This window comes from Nannobrachium achirus (assembly GCF_963921795.1).
Source record: "Nannobrachium achirus genome assembly, chromosome: 11".
Lineage (NCBI taxonomy): Eukaryota > Metazoa > Chordata > Actinopteri > Myctophiformes > Myctophidae > Nannobrachium > Nannobrachium achirus.
In genome coordinates, this window is record NC_137820.1 from 3,691,274 (window position 1) to 3,708,407 (window position 17,134).

The 17,134-nt window shown below is 42.8% G+C and overlaps 2 protein-coding genes across 2 annotated transcripts in view; both read right to left on the reverse strand.

Annotated features, from left to right (window-relative positions):
• Positions 1–1,608: 1,608 nt before the first annotated feature.
• On the reverse strand, positions 1,609–3,063 carry LOC308293652 (tRNA-dihydrouridine(20) synthase [NAD(P)+]-like; the record flags this gene model as incomplete). The annotated part of the gene is made up of 1 exon (XM_080736247.1): positions 1,609–3,063. One exon carries the CDS (start codon positions 3,061–3,063, stop codon positions 1,609–1,611), a length of 1,455 nt encoding a protein of 484 aa, XP_080592373.1.
• A 1,739-nt stretch (positions 3,064–4,802) lies between these two features.
• Positions 4,803–17,134, reverse strand: part of LOC308293653 (uncharacterized protein) — a gene marked incomplete at both ends in the record, with an annotated part of 35,070 nt that continues 22,738 nt past the window's right edge. The window contains 8 exons of the mRNA XM_080736248.1: positions 4,803–5,716; positions 5,807–5,930; positions 6,020–6,247; positions 6,779–7,054; positions 9,415–9,621; positions 11,981–12,250; positions 13,702–13,788; positions 16,452–16,737. Of these exons, the coding sequence (XP_080592374.1) occupies positions 4,803–5,716; positions 5,807–5,930; positions 6,020–6,247; positions 6,779–7,054; positions 9,415–9,621; positions 11,981–12,250; positions 13,702–13,788; positions 16,452–16,737 (2,392 nt within the window). The remainder of the gene's footprint in view (positions 5,717–5,806; positions 5,931–6,019; positions 6,248–6,778; positions 7,055–9,414; positions 9,622–11,980; positions 12,251–13,701; positions 13,789–16,451; positions 16,738–17,134) is intronic.

Below are 17,134 nucleotides of genomic sequence, written 5' to 3' on the forward strand. Positions count from 1 at the left end.
AACCTGTGTCTCCCGCGTGAAAGTCCAATATCTTAACCATCGCTCCAAAGGGATATCCCTATTGAACGAGGGCAGATACTAGACTTTTGAGGCTTCAGGCTGGGGCTGCGACTCTCTCCGCCACATAGGCTTCTACACCAAAACCTACCCTAGGGGTATTGAGCAGAGAGAGTGCCCTCCCATTAACCAACTACCTGCGGGCCACGCCATGTGTGGTGGCATCCTAAAACATTCCCAGCTTAGAAGCAAAGTCGAGCGAACATGGACGCGAGTCTGACAAGAATTAGATTCAGATAGATACATAGATATTAGTTTTAATTGTTTAATCACAGATTCACATGTGTGAAGCAGTGGGTGTTTTTTCTCTTTTTTTGTGCGTGCATCATTGTGTTGTACTGAGAGGATTCTTTGAGACACACATGCAGGTATTTCGAGGCTTGGCCGAATATTCTTTGAATTAAAACATCAAGCTTTTCCCGGGCCAAACAAGGGAATCACGTGACGTTGATCCCCTTCCCCTATTGGCTTTTACTAGGATATGATGTGTGTGTAGGCAGAATAGAGTACAGAGAAATAGATAGAACACTGTTTTAATAGAACAAATAACTATTTGCATTATGTAGGTACAGATTGTGTGTGTGTGTGTGTGTGTGTGTGTGTGTGTGTGTGTGAGAAAGCAGGTATATTAGAAACATTAGCCTCAACATGCAGGTGTGTGCATGCTATTTAGAAAGACATTTTGTGCACACTAAAGATGCAATTGAAAATTGCAAGTGTGGTCGCTGTGATGCGAGTCACAATTCCGTCTTACCATTTGAATGTTCCCCATTCAAGTCAAAGGGGAAAATGTATTCACTAATATATGAATGGCCATATATGGTCTCTGTGTCAGCCCTTGTCCCATTTATGCCCATATTTGGAGATCCCTGATGCCATCAATATTAAGCCCATATCTTGGAATGCCCATATATAGACATACTTTGTCAGTCTCATGTGGTCTATGACGTCGGACATCTATGATGTCAGTCATCTCCACATGTGGGAACAGTTTTGTTGCATTTTCCCATTCAAGTCAAAATTGAGAGAATTAATTTACTAACCATAAATTAATATAAATTAAACTATAATATAATATAATATAATATAATATAATATAATATAATATAATATAATATATAATGTATCTTAGCAAAATGCACCCAGACATGTCCCGATGAAGCCAGTCCATTTGACATTATGGCCCAAGTGGAAGGAATAAAGGACAATAAAAATAAAATAGAAAAGGGATGCACAGTTGAGCAGAATCCATGGGGGGTCTTTGGGCAGGCTCTGCTCTCAGGGGAACTCGCCAGTAACACTTGGTCATGTCCAGGGTACTGATAAAGTGAACCAGTAACACTTGGTCATGTCTAGGGTACTGATAAAGTGAACCAGTAACACTTGGTCATGTCTAGGGTATTGATAAAGTGAACCAGTAACACTTGGTCATGTCCAGGGTATTGATAAAGTGAACCAGTAACACTTGGTCATGTCCAGGGTATTGATAAAGTGGTTCAATGAGTTCATCCAACCGTGGCATTGGGTTGGCATCAAACAGTGAGTCCTCATTCAGCTTTCTAAAGTCATTGCAAAAGCTTCTTCTACATGTGGCTGTGAATCAGAATCCGACACGTGTCTTTTCTTAGTCACATCGTTCTCTGTGGCACCGTTGGTCTCGGTCTTCCTCTTACAGACCAGGCCTTCTATTTTTCCCTCCGCCACTCCCAGAATGCGGAGGCACGCTACAGCTGCCGCCTGCTCTGCAGACTTCCTCGACTTCTCCCACAAGGTCGATCTGTATTTCTTATCTGCTACCGTCACCGTTGATTGGAAAGCTCTGTCTTGTGACCGTTGTACAGTGTCATACAGCGGCTGCTCCAGCTTCTCCTTGCGGCTCCATTCCAGCAGATACATCTTAGGAGTGAACTGTGGCGGGTACTCCCTCCTTTCAAACCTGGCCGGCATGGCAGCGACATCTCCCTCCATGACGCGATGCTGAGGGTGGCTGTGGACCTGGATGGCCTCTCTCTTGGTTTGCCTTTGGGTCTCGATCTTCTCATAGAACTCCTGCATCCCATAGGCGTCACAGAGCTCTTTATTGGTCCGGGCTGATTGGACTCGTTTTCCCATCGGAGACTCCACTTTGTCCCTCAGCATCTGACACAGACAGTACTTGCTGTTGAACACGTTGTTGTCGTATCGTATTGCATATTTGAGGTATTCCTCCATGACCTCTTCCGGGGGCAGCAGGTCACCACCGTCGCGGAACACGGAGGCGTTCCACATGGCGGCCCGGGCCAGCATGACCGACGACGCCCCCGTGGCCCGACGGAACTCCTGGATGTCTCGCTGACTCCTCACCAGGTCCAGGGAGCCTCCGTTGGCGATGACAGGGACAGACACACTGTGAGCCACAGCCTGTATGAAGTCACAGTGTACCGGGTGCCTCGGACGCTCCTCTTTAAACCTGCCGTGGACTGCGATAGCGGCTACTCCTGTCTTCTCGATCCTTTTGGCCAGACTCACCGTCTCCTCCACCGTGGGTAGGATTCTGATCTTACAGGTAACCGGTTTGGACACTCCTTTGACGAGCGCCGCGAGGATGGCCTCGACCTTGTCGGGTTCCGAAAGGAGAGCGCCCCCCATCCCTCCCTTGGTGGAGTACTCCTTCGGGCAGCCCATGTTCACGTCGATGGCGGCCACGTCCTTCTCCACGAGCCGCGCCACGGCCAGCGCTCGCTCCGGATCGGCCGTTCCCATCTGGAAGACGACTCTGTCTCTCTCCCTCTCGCAGGTCCTGAACATGACTCTGTCACCGGGAGCCACAAAGTCCACCGTGTCCAGCAGCTCGTTGACTACCCTCCGACACCGAGCCATCTGTATGTCGATGAGTTCCTCGCCGTAGACGACGTCGGCCCCGTAGTCCAGAGCCAACAGCCTCATGGGCAGGGTCCCCACTCGGACCATCGGAGCCAGGGCCGTGATGTTGCTGAAACACAGTCTCCCTGCTGTACCCGACGTCATGTTCGCTCGGTTCTCCGACATGTAGTGAATGGTATAAATGGTGCGATGTCATCATTATACCCTATATATGTCATAGCACCTGTTTTAGCCGTCGGTCTGTCTGTGTCCCTTTCCTGCCCATGTATGGAGATCTCTGTATCTGGCTGTCCTTGTCCTTGTTTTATGCCCATACATGGAGATCCTTGATGTTATCAGGGATCTTCCTGATAAAGTAAAATAAGCCTAAGACTTGAGAGAGATATATTATTTTATTTTGTTACAAAGCTGAATATTCATACAGAAGTCAAGAGGCATACTTTAAATACATACGTACAACTATTCCAGAGTGTAATATGTGAGTTTGGAGTATGTGACAGATATAGCTGTAAATGGCTCTGGATTAAAAGTGTCTGCTAAGTGTCTAAGTTGTACATTGTAGAGACACTGTTGGGCCTTCTTTGTGATGGCAGCGGTGCTGCTACTCAAGGCCAGCTTGTCTGTCAGCGGTGATCCTAACTATAAAGATGCAATTGGAAATTGCAAGTGTGGTTGATGTGACTATAATCTGCAACAAGGTAACTGTCATGTGAAGCTCAAACAATACTGGAGTAGCAGCACCCCTCAAATGATTTTCCTTCAATGTCCAATTGCATCCGATTTCCATCAATTTCCAAGGGCATCTTATTCAAAAAAAAAAGTATATATCGTTTTCAATCCTTTTGATCATGACAATATCACATAGAGCAGCTTTAACACATTGAAATCAAAGACCTTCAAAGATAATGCCTGTAGACAATGATAGTTAACTAGAAAAGTAAATGTCTAAGAAATTTCAAGTGTGCCTGGCACTGCCTGCAGCTTGCTAAATGTGTGCAACCTTGTGTAGCGGTTAGTGTTAGCATTAGCCTTTTTAGCATTAACATTAACATCAGCATTAGCATTAACATTTTTAACATTAGCATTTTTATCATTAGCTTTAACATTAGCATTTTTTAGCATTAGCATTTTTAAAATTAGCATTTGTTAGCATTAGCATTTTTAACATTAGCATTAGCATTAGCATTTTTAGCTTAGTTAGTCGTTGGGACTGTGGGACCACCCACCGAGTTTGAGACCAGTAACGTGTTGGGAAGTGGAGATATGGCTGTTTAAAGCCCAGCCAATAGGAAGGCAGAGGGGGCGGGGCTTAAGCAATTACAGATCATTCCTATTGGCCGTGTAAGTACACACACCAAATTCCGAGACAGTACAATGCTGCAAACTAAATGAACGTCTTTGAATGAATGATTCCAAAGTCGCTCACACGACTTTGGAATCTTTCTGGCCAATAGGGACGAAATGTAATTGCTGAAGCCCCGCCCCCTGTGTCTTCCTATTGGCTGAGCTTTAAACAGACATTACTCCAGTTTGCTTCTGATTGGCCCAAAACTGTATTTGGCTTTATCTCGTCAACCGTTTGTCGCACAGACTTGTGGGTTGCGTCAATTGACTTGTTTCAGAGTCCTTCAGCTTAATTGGTTTAACTTAGCCCCGCGCTCTCTTCTGATTTGCCGAAACTTTATTTGGCTTTATCTCATCAACTGTTTGTCTTACAGGCTTGTGGGTGGCATCATTTGACTTGTTTCAGAGTCCTTCAGCTTAATTGGTTTAACTTAGCCCCGCCCCTCTTCTGATTGGCCGAAACTTTATTTGGCTTTATCTCGTCAACCGTTTATCGTATTATCGAATAATAGATATTTGCATGTTTGAATGGTGGTCTTCTACGTCTTGGTGGCACCACGACCCATGATTGACTTCTTAGTGTTTCTCTCAGGTTTCAAAAGGATTATATAACACTTTGGTCCAAACAGTGCCACCAAAAGGCCAAAACTAGATGCTAAAATAGCAAACACCTCCACCACATCTGCATATCTTCCTGGAGAGCTGATATATGCTGGGATGAAGGCTATCCACACGGCACAAAAGATCAACATGCTGAAAGTGATTAACTTGGCTTCGTTGAAGTTGTCTGGAAGATTCCTTGCCATGAATGCCAGGATGAAACTGAGGAGAGCCAGTAAACCAATATAACCCAACAACACTGCAAAACCAACTGTTGATCCCACTGCACACTCATAGACTATCTTATCACTCTTGTATTGTGTGTTTTTATGAGGAGTTGGTGAGGCCGAAACGAGCCAGGAAATACAGACAATTGCCTGAATGGAAGTAAGAGCAAGAACTGTTCCTCTCTGCTGTATTGCACCAAAAAACCTCATAATGTCTGAACCTCCAGGTTTGGAGGCCTTGAACACGGCCAACACCACCATAGTCTTTACCAAAATACAACTCACAGACAACACGAAACTGATCCCAAACACTGCATGTCTCAGCTGACAAGTCCACAGTCTGGGACGTCCAATGAACAGAAGAGAACACAAGAAACATAGTTTCAGTGACATTAGAAGTTGGAAGCTGAGTTCTGAGTTGTTGGCGCGCACCATGGGCGTGTCTCGATAATAGATGAAGATTCCCAGGACAACGGCACAGATAAGTGTGCCTAGCAATGAGATGGTTGTCAAGGAGATTCCCAAGGGTTCATGGTAGGAGAGGAACTCCATGCTCTTAGGGACACAGCGGTCACGCTGGGGACTGGACCAGAAGTCCTCTGGACAACTGGTGCACTCTGTAGAGTCTAACAAACAAAAGAAGATCAAAGGGACAGACGGATCACTATAATCCTTAAGAAAGTAGCGTGCAGTCTTAATAAAGAACATGAACCTACCAGTCTCATTGCTGATCTCTCCCTCAGAACAAGCAATGCAGTCAAAGCAGCAGACAGGTTCTCCTTTCCTTCTGGCCAGACGGGTTCCAGGAGAACAGCTCTCACTGCACACCGACCGAGGAGGCTACAGAGGAAAGTAACAATGATAGTTTCAGTCCAAACTAAATTACATTCACTTCATAAGTGCAACATCAATAAGAAATCCAAAGTGACCTTGTTGTTTTCAAAGTTCCAGAAGATTCGGTCTTCATCAAGGATGAGTTCTTCGCCTGCGGAGGCAGATTTCTTGTACACGCCTACATTTTGAATCTTTGTGCTTCCATCAGGGAGCCACACCCAGTTTATGATATCACAGATTGGTAAGGCTTCACTGTTCCCATCAAATGATACTTGATCACCAAACGATGTGGTGAAGTTGATTTTATGCAGGTAATACAGAAGCTAGAAATGGTGATGAACAAAATTATGCAGAGTTTGTGTTAGTCTGGTAATTGCCGGTTTTGACCTTTTTCTTTTTGACCGGAAAATATAAATCTCTCCTGACATCCTGACCAGTTCATGATAATGTTCTAATCTATGTGTATTCCTTACTTTGGGCAGAAGAAATCCTTTGCATTTGATCGGCTCTGCATTTGCATTTTCTGTGTTTAGGTCCTACAATTCCTGAGTCGCATCCATATTACTTGTTTAGGTTGAAATATTTAAAAATCAATCAATTCAGGAGCATCGCTCAAAACCTTCTGCTTTTTGGATTGACCTCCCATATTATAAATATATAAATTCAATCCAAAAAGCAGAAGGGAGCGTTTCGATGTGTCTATGTGTCATCTTTTCGACACCCAAACCTAACCCTTACCCAAACCCTGACCTCCGTGGGGTGACTCGCTAACTCTCCCGACGCTACGTTGTTGAAATGATGGTCTTTCGAAAGAGCAAGATTTCCCCCTAGCATAACGTTTGTTAATATCACACCTGCCATGGCTGTATGGTCTGTAAACTGGCACAGCTGTGCCCAGTGAAAGGCCCTCTTCCTGGCACACATTGCAACATGTCATGGAGGGCATGGGCCAGAGCATAGACAGCCTTGTACACATTGTACTCTGCGCTGAAGTCAGACACATCCAACAGGGTGGTTTGTGCTGTTCCCAGGTCCTCTTGTCCAGAGCACACCCTTCCACCAGCATCCACCCACTCTGATGGAAGGGGTGCAAATTTACACTGAAATGTGTGCTCCCAAAACTGCCTTACCTGAAGAAACAAAATGAATACTCACACAGAAAACACCTTGTGATTTATTTTTTTATTTGTATTTTTTTGACAACTGAAGGATGTGATCTTTAGTCTAACCAAGATGATGAATGTTGTGCAAGCACAGCTTACATGATTGTGTTCACCCCAAAATCGGATTGATAACTACGAAACAGTGAGGGCTGGAATGGAACACCATGTATATGGGCACAAAGATCTACCAAACAGGCACTCCAACATACAGTATATGGGCATAAAAATCTGCCAAACAGGCACTCCAACATTACTTCTGAGACTCCTACATTTTATACATTTTATATACTTTATGTTTTAGTATATAAAGATTTGGTAGAACATACTACTATTTATATCAGGTTGCACTTTGCTGCTCCCTCATTGGCTATTGGCCCTGCCTTTGTACTGTTGGTAATCTTTTACCGACTCTGACTTGACCAAATAAATAGAACAATACAATGTAAGCGTTTCAGTGCTGCACATTAAATAGTTTTCCTATTCAACAGTGTCATTTTAATATTTTTGGCACATTTAAAAGCAATGAACAGATGGAGAACTATGACAGCAGATGTTCATGTATCAAATAGATATACTGTGCACATCCAGTAGTCGCTCGTGCAAGTGCAAGACAAAATAAATAATAGCCCGTGCAAGTGCAAGACAAAATAAATAATTGCCCTAGTAAAGAGAAAAGATGCCGGCGATGGCCGATCTCGTTTGCACCTGCAAGCTCTGCTCCCACAGCGTTACGTGAAAGCCTTGTGACGCGACGTAAACCAGCTTGAGACAGAGTCACAGACCGATGGAGATTATCTACTCACATTATACTGTATGCTGCTGCGGAGATTTCAAGAGTTTAACATGCAGTATTTCCAAAGTGTGTTCATTGTTTAAGTCACAGCATGGTTTAAATATCGTAAATATGAATTGTGGCTAATATATTGTTTTTAATCCACGTGGATCCGTGTTTACTAGGGATGTGAATCTCGACCACTGAGGCGATACGATACGCGTCACGATACACTACCAGCGATACGATATAATTGCGATACATTGAAATCCTGCCGATACGATACATCACGATTCACCCCTGACCCCGATACGATGCGATATGATTCACGATACTTTGTGGTACACCCCTGGTCCTTACGATGCGATACGATTCACGATTCGGTGCGATTCAACACAATGCAAAGGATTTATATTAAAGCCCATGTAAATTTCCCCCCCAAAAATTTACTAAAAATGCATTACATTTAATTTCCAAACAATGTATTGTTTCACTGTAGTACTAGGCTCTGTCTAACAACCCAACTTATTGAAATCTGGGAGAACACTCCTTGCTGGCTGGTAGAATTGTTTGATTAATAATATGGTATATCATTATACTTAGTCAGAATAGAGTTTCGAACGGCATAACAACAGTACTGTCATGGCAGCTGGGTTACTATGGGGTGTGCCAAATGTAGTTCTAAGAGCGGCCATTTCTTGGGTAAACACAGCCTTATGCCTCATTCACACTACAGATATATAGTTGAACGTTTTGCTTGGTAATTCAATGTAATCTCAATGGAAACCAGCTTTAAAAGCTGGATTCCAAGGACAGCCGACACGCCCAGCTTTTAAAGCTGGTTTCCATTGAGATTACATTGAATTACCAAGCAAAACGTTCAACTATATATCTGTAGTGTGAATGAGGCATTACACAGGTGTTCTGATTGGAGTAAAGCATTAGTTCTATGCAATCAAACAATTGAAACACCTGTGTTTTGACCCAAGAAATGGCCGCTAAGGACTACAATGACGTAGCCGCTGGCACACACTATAGAAACTGACTTCCTCTAAAATTGGCGGATTTCCAAATAAGAGACACTTGTAATGATTAGTCAACAACACTACTTTTATTTTTGAGCGGTGGTTACACCGTCTCCTATACGTGGCCGTGTGTGTATGTGTGTGTGCGTGTGTGTCTGTATGTAGCCTGCAGGCCTGCAGTACCTTTTATGACCACACATGTTAAGGGAGGGGCGCTGTTGTTCAGGCCAGGCCAGACCAGGCACACACACACACACACACACACGCACGCACACACACACACACAGGGGGGAAGGGGGGGTAAACCACCGCTCAGTTCACACGGGTGTGATTTTTAGGTCTACTTACAGGAAGTACATGTTAACGTGCAGTACGTGACACAAGAGCTAGTATCTGACACTAAATGAATAATTAATTAAGGCTGCACGCAATATTTATTTTGACCGCGCATGCGCACTTGCGTACCAGTTATGTGCACCCCTGCTTATACTGTATGTAAGAACAAAAACATAGATATCACTATAACTCACTATGATATTTCCGTGGGCGTTGTGGAGGTCATTTCCAGGATGTATTTCCAACAGGAACTCTTTGAGGCCTGCTATCTCTCCATGACGCAGAGCGACACCCAGGCTGCCTCTCAGGTAGGCCATGTGGCCAGGACTCTGATCGTTGGAGTCTTCTATGAAATCCACAGCAGTTATCCACTGCAGACCTGTCACCTTCTGCTGCGTCACCTGTTGGTTGTGATCAACCGCAACAAAAGTACAATAATATGTAGAAATACAGTTCCTACGCAACAGTGTGGGCACAAAGATCAACCCAATGGGCACTCCAATATATAGGGGCATAAACATCTGCCCAACGGGCGCTCAAACACTACTTCTGAGACTCCATCTGAGGGATTGAATGGGTCTCTCATCCTCTCTCTCCAGACTAATTTCCCATTTGATGAAGTTAACCTTAGTATATACGTTTTGGGAAAACATGCTACAAAAGATGTTGTGTGGGTGTTTGTATCAGGTTGCACTCGGCGCTTAATTTGAGGGCGGATCCGGCACCTATTTGATTGGATCCGGGACCTTCCCTGTCAATCAAAATAATGCTGTTTGGTCATTCATGTTTTCATCCTCACAAATAGAGACCTTTTTGGCTTCAGCATTTATATATATATTTTTTATTTTTTTTTATTTATTTTTTTACTTTATATTTTCATGTTTTTGTTCAATTTCTTGTAATTTTCTGATGTGGTACTTCATAGGTGACAGTGACACACAATATACAAACTATATAGGTTACACACATCATACATGCTGTCTAGAATGTTGTTAAAGGGCCTACACCATGCTTTTAAAACTATATTTTTTGTATAAATATATACAATAAATACACTCAAAATTGAGTCTTAGACAGGTTTTAACCCTCAAAAAACACTCTGACCATTCTTTTTGTTTGTTCTAGCTCTACTATAATGAGGCTCTCCAGCTGCAATACCAAAACGGCCTCTGTTTGCTCAGGGGTGCATCTAGTGGGGTTTTTTCAGAAAAAAAAAAAGTTTATTTTTAAAAAAAAAAGTTTATTTTTAAAAAAAAAAGTTTTTGGAAAAAAAAAAAGTTTTTGAAAAAAAAAAGTTTTTTGAAAAAAAAAGTTTTTGAAAAAAAAAAAGTTTTTGAAAAAAAAAGTTTTTGAAAAAAGTTTTTTGAAAAAAAAAGTTTTTGAAAAAAAGTTTTTTGAAAAAAAGTTTTTTGAAAAAAAAGTTTTTTGAAAAAAAAGTTTTTTGAAAAAAGTTTTTTGAAAAAAAAGTTTTTTGAAAAAAAAGTTTTTTGAAAAAAAAAATTTTTTGAAAAAAAAACTTTTTTGAAAAGTTTTGAAAAAAATAATTTTTGACTGCATTGCATTTTTTTGAAAAAAAAAAGTTTTGAAAAAAAAAATTAAAAAATTTAAAAAAATTAAAAAAATTTTACTCTGAAGAAAAAACGTGAATCCGTGTGACGTCACACGGATCAACTCTCAGAACAGCACTGTTCTGAGAACCTGTGGAAAGCTTTTCATCTCTGTCTTCCCAAAACCAGAGAAAGACACAATGTACAGAAATAGGACTTTGTGAGGATAGAAGGTGCCAGTGGGACCCCAAAAAAAGGTTTTAAAATAGAAAAAGTGAAAATTCATGGTGTAGGTCCTTTAACAGTTTGCCAGTTATTCAGATTGATCATTCCAAATTGATAGATTGACTACCAGGGTTCTGATGGGCTACATGTGCCAAATGTTGCTGCTAATGTGCGTACATTTAGATAAAAATGCAAATTGTCGCACGCGGCTGCCTGGGATCCGGCACCTATTCATTGACAAATTAAGCACTGGTTGCGCTTGTTGGTGGTGATGTCACCAAGAACGCTGCTCCCTCATTGGCTAAGGGCCCTGCCCTTGTACCGTCGGTCAGTTTTTTTGAGGAGAATAAACTTAAAGATTTGGGAGAACATACTGGCCTCGCCTTTCAGTGAGCCCACAATAACCAGTAAGACTCCCTAAATCGGGAGATAAGCGACCGTCGCGTCGCATGTAAAAATTGGCCTGATGGTGGCACTAAATGGGACAGATCCATGTTGATGACATGAGTGTAGACATACTGTGTACCGATTTGCGTTATTTTAGGGCAAAATTTGTAGGAGCAGTGTCCACAAATGTGTTTTGCAAGAATTGGCCTCATGGTGGATCTAGAAGAGGGCCATGTGAGAAATGAGAGGCAGAGGTTGTGGTTTGGCAGGCAAGGAGTGTGTGTGCAAAGTTTGGCATGGATAGCGAGATAGGGGTGGTAAAATCTCGCTCTTTTGAACAACCAGTTAGGTTTAGGGTAAGGGTTAGAGTTGGGTGTTGAAAAAATTACATGTAGTAACAGCGAAGCTATCCCATAGGGGCAACGGTGGTGGAGATATGAGTTGGGGAAAAGTGTGATGTGACGGACAGACTGACTGACTGACAGATTGACAGACAGACAGTGGAGGTTTTCATAGTAACTGCGACCTGACGGTTGCAAAAATACAGATTAAATTGCTTTGAAATGTAGCAGCGATAATATTACATTGAAATAACCCCAACCTCTTCCATGAGTTTAATGGCACGGATCCCGTACTCAAACACGGCGACCACGCGAGCCGTGGAGGTCTTCATGACAGAGACGATCCTCTGCAGCTCCACAGGGCTGCTGTCCCAGGGCAGGACCTCCAGGTAGGCCAGGCAGCCCAGACCAGACTGGGACAGCTCCTGCTGGAAGATCTGGGCCGCGTCGCGCCCGTAGTCGTCGTCACTGTACAGGAGTCCTGCCCAGGTCCACCCCAACCGCCTCATGAGCTGCAGCATGGCTCGCACCTGATACCATACAAAACACCTGATACCATACAAAACACCTGATACCATACAAAACACCTGATGCCATACAAAACAATGGAGGGATTAAGTGCTGCTTGAACTACTAGAACTTTCCCTGCAGCATCAATAAAGGACTGTCTGTCTGTCTGTCTGTCTGTCTGTCTGTCTGTCTGTCTGTCTGTCTGTCTAAATCAGGGGTAGTAAACCTCAGTGGCGTCAGTTCAGAAAAAGCTAATGACTGGTGTCTTGCATGCGCGCGAAGGCGCACGTGCAAGACACCAGTCATGTTGCCATACCTTAGCAACAGGCATGATACAATACATAACATTTTTCCCCCATTTCTACGGTTTCTTGGGCTGGATATGGCAGCCTGGAACGGTTGTTCAAGTGCAGCTGAACTTAGCATGTTAGTAAACGTGCCACAATTAACAATAATGCATTGCACCTGTGCAGCCGACCTAAGGAACCTGGGAATATAACATTTTGTCAAGTGACCATTTTGTTAAATTTTGCATTTGTAGTTATTTTACCGTAATTTAACAACACAATAACCAGAACAGATAGACAAAGAGACATTCATTGGTTTATATTTAAAAGTAACGTTTATTTCCCCACCTGGACCCAGGGTATGGCAGCTGCATACCCCTGCCATACCCAATTGACGCCCCTGGTAAACCTGCTGCTCTAGAGCCACGTGTGGCTCTTAGGCCCTCTCCTGTGGCTCCCAGTTGCAATGTACTGTATGTTTACTTTAGTTTTTACATTTGTAATCATAATGTATCATAGCAGTAGGCATATGGTTATTCTTACATTCTGTAAAGAAACAACTTACTGGTATACTTACAAACAATAAAAAAGTAATATTGAAAGACCAGAAAGGGCAAATAAATAAATTAAGCAAACAAACATATTTTGCGGCTCCAAACTGAATTTTTAGTGGTAAAAATGGCTCTTTTGATAATTTTCCTGGTTTCCTGCCCCTGGTCTAAATCAGTGAAAGTAATGATTCCCATTTTTTCTAAGATATTCTTTTGGGTTTTTCTGCCTTTATACAGTAGATGGACCGGGATCGGGATTCAAACCCAGGACACTGTCAGGCCGCATTTGGGCCTTATGATTCTCTTTTGATGCTGTTGACAGAGCAGGGGAGGGTCTCTTTTCCCCAGTGTTTCGCCCCGGTTGGACAGGGTTCTGTGAGGTTGGAGACTGGAGTTAGAGTTAAGGTTAGTGTTATGCATAGTGTTTGTGAGGTTAGGGTTAAGGTTAAGTTAAATGCTAGTGTTTAGGCACAACCTGGGGGATACAGCAATGAAAGAGGGAGTCCAGACAACAGTGACCTTAGGGCTTAGGCTCCAGCAAAAATGCACACAAGCAAATGAGAGGTGACATGCAATATCAATTCACAGCCACTAGAGGGAGGCATGTGTCAAGTGTCTGGAGCATTGTATCACCTGGACTGTGTTGCTTATGATGGTTCTGAAGAAGGAAGGGTATTGGTTCTGGTCACTCAGACACGAACACAGGGAGTAGTAACTGATCTGGAAATAAAAAGAAACAAAACAGCTGTTCTGTATTTTAATTTGTATTCATTTATTTAATTTAGACACATTTCCCCTGCAAGCAAAGTACTGTACGTGAGTAGAGTTAGAGTTCTCAACAGGTCTGAACATTAAGGCCCTACCCTAGCTGGGTCCGACCTCTATTTAATATTTCAACATTAACCTTAATATACAGATCACATACAGTGATTCATACGTAAGGTTTATGTAATCTGCTTGTGACTGCAATCTGTTTCTGTTCGCAGATGACTCGCCTCTCCTAGTCTCAGGCAGAGACATATTGCAGGTTGAAAAGGCCCTTAACTGTGAACTAAAACATGATCTTCACCTGGCTGTACTATGTAGTATGTCTGTCTGTCTCTCAGTAGAAGGTTTAATAGAACTCACCTCTAGCTCTGTCTCTCAGTAGAAGGTTTAATAGAACTCACCTCTATAGCTCTGTCTCTCAGTAGAAGGTTTAATAGAACTCACCTCTATAGCTCTGTCTCTCAGTAGAAGGTTTAATAGAACTCACCTCTATAGCTCTGTCTCTCAGTAGAAGGTTTAATAGAACTCATCATCAGACAATGTTATATGAGATACTTAAAGTGTGGTTCCTGTGGAAATAAGCCATAGAGCTTTCTAGGATGTCCTTTTAGTTGACCTTGTACCAGTGATTTGTACAGTCATGAAACTGTACTTATTTCTATCGCAAACTTCTAATAAATTCTTCAATCAATCAATGCTAAAATATGTAAGAAATTGTTAAACGTGTATTTCACCAAATCACTTATTCCCAGACCCATTTATGTACAAAGACAATTTGGTGACTTCAGAGCAGTCAGACTGAGGGCCTTAGAATTCCTACTCTCTCAGTTCCAGGATCAGAGGACATGTCATGGTGGCCTGTGGTGGACATTTTGTAAAATGACGGGACACTAATATTCCCTGAAACAAAGAACAAAGAGATAGCCCTGAATGACCACAAGTTCTGTAACTCTGACAGTGTACAGATGGAACCATTTTACGTGGGTCTAATTGGATCTTATGATCAAAATAACATTATAAAGGTGTGCAAAACATAAAATCAAAACCTTGCCACAGACACGTACATGTACAGTACGGACATATTGATTTCTGGGATTGTCCAGGATGAATCACAGACAGGCACGTGCAGAGAGAATTGTAGGGGCAGGTTAAACGTAAAATGTAGGGAACACATGCTAAATGAAAATAAAATGTGCATTGTCAGACAGACAGTCTGTAATATCCTACTGTAATATAGAGATCATGACCCTATGCTTAATGGAAACCAGTACAACCATCGGCAAGATAGAAGAGCGTTTTGGTCAATACGACACATACCTCTCTGGTTCGGGCGTTTGTGCTGTCTCCACTCATCCATCCATTCATTGAATGCAAGTGGACAAGTGAAGGGCACGGTTTCGATTAAGCATATACTTCGCTGCGCACGGTATCGTGCACCGGAAATAGCCGATCTACAAGCTCGCAACGTGTCGGGCCGCACCGCGTTGTGAGCTTGTAGATCGGCTATAATGGACCCTTTTCACGCCCCGCCCACTCAGCAACTTCCTGGTGCTTAAGTCACGCTCTGAAGGGTAAACCCTGCTAAAAGCCCATAGAGTTAACACAGAAATCGCAAATTTAATGCAATTTCCGAATAGTAAAGTATAAAATACGGCTAGCATGATCAAGAACACAAGATAGTAAAAGGCACAAAGCGTTATAATTTACTTTACTGTTCGAAATAATGATTTGTTGGCTTTAAGTCCAGCGATTTCTGTGTTAGTTTCCCCCTCAAAGCTGACGTCAGCACCAGGAAGTTGCTGAGAAATTTGCTGAGTGGGCGGGCCGTGAATAGGGTCTATTCTGTGCTCTTACTGCATGGCACTGCGCTGCAACTGGGCACATTTAAGCAAGCTCTGCTACAACAGAAAGGGGCACAATTATCTTGCGTGTTGCCCTCTAGTAGGGCATGGAGATTGGAGAGGGGGCTTTTGTGTTTTTTTTCCTTCACCATAGAAAAAGGGCACTTTTTCCTGACGACCAAAAGGGCAGGTACTCAAGCACCCTTTGATGTCTGTCTCTGCACGTCAGTGTTGATTTCGTCGACTAAAACTATGACGAAAAATGTTTGTCGACTGCATTTTCACTGACAAAAACGAAATAAAAACTAAGCTAAGCTGTGTATGATGAAGCAGGGCTTTGCTTTGCGAAAAAATGTATACATTTGAAACTTGGAGATACGAGGTTTCTGCCCGACAGTGACGATTTACTTTGTTGGCCGCACAGCCCCCAAAATGGAACGAAGGCCGACATTTATTTTTTATTTATTTCCTAATGGCCGGCCTTGACCGGCCGGGAATGAACCTGCCGCTTTTCCCAATGCCCAGCACGTCCCTGTTGTAGAATATGCCTGCAAGTAATGAAGCTCTTTCAAGCTTTAAAAGAAATACTATATTAATTGTATCATATTTGATAAACAACCACATCACATCATCATCAATAGGTGATGGTAACAGGAGGTTTGAGTGAGTATAAACTTACCTCCTGTTAAAAAGGGGAAACTGTCTTTTTGACCTTTTATGTACTCTGCTACATACCCCCAATAAAAACTGTATTAAAATAGAGTATAAACTTACCAGGGGAACTCTGTACAAACCGACCACGCTAGAGACGGCGATAGACCGCGATGAGGATTCGGGACCCACGATGCCGAGCACCGGGGGAGAGCCGACGCAGCGCTCGTCCAATTGAAACCGCTCCTCTCTCCCGCTGACCAATGACAGCGCTGCATGGAATGAAAGCCCAAGCGTGTAACAGGTATCGTAGATCCCATAGCCCAGAGAGACGTTGGGGAGCAGGCTGGGGTTTCTGTTGATCTCTGCCACGGCGAAAGCCATGGTCTGAGCCTGTCTGAAGCCATCACTGTAAAGACTGACACAAAACGGCCACTGAAATATACAACATCAATGAATTCTATCTTAGGCCTACACCAAATAACATTCTCTGTTCTCTTGCTTGGTAGAACTACCATGTGTGATATAGACACTAAGGGCTCGATTTTGATTGTCTTAAGTACAAGCTCTTATGCCTTAACTTAAAGGCTTGTCCATACCGTCACAACCACCAAACGTTTCGTCAGAAAGGTCCGGTTCAACCATAAAATGACATCACTCTTATCTTCTGAAGGCATTACCCCGAATTAACGTTATAGACAGGCCTTTAAGTTCAGGCATAAGAGCTGCTTTAGACAATCAAAATACAGCCCTCGATCTTTTTGAGAAAAAAAGAAATGCTGCCATTTGTTCTAAAAGCCTTGTAC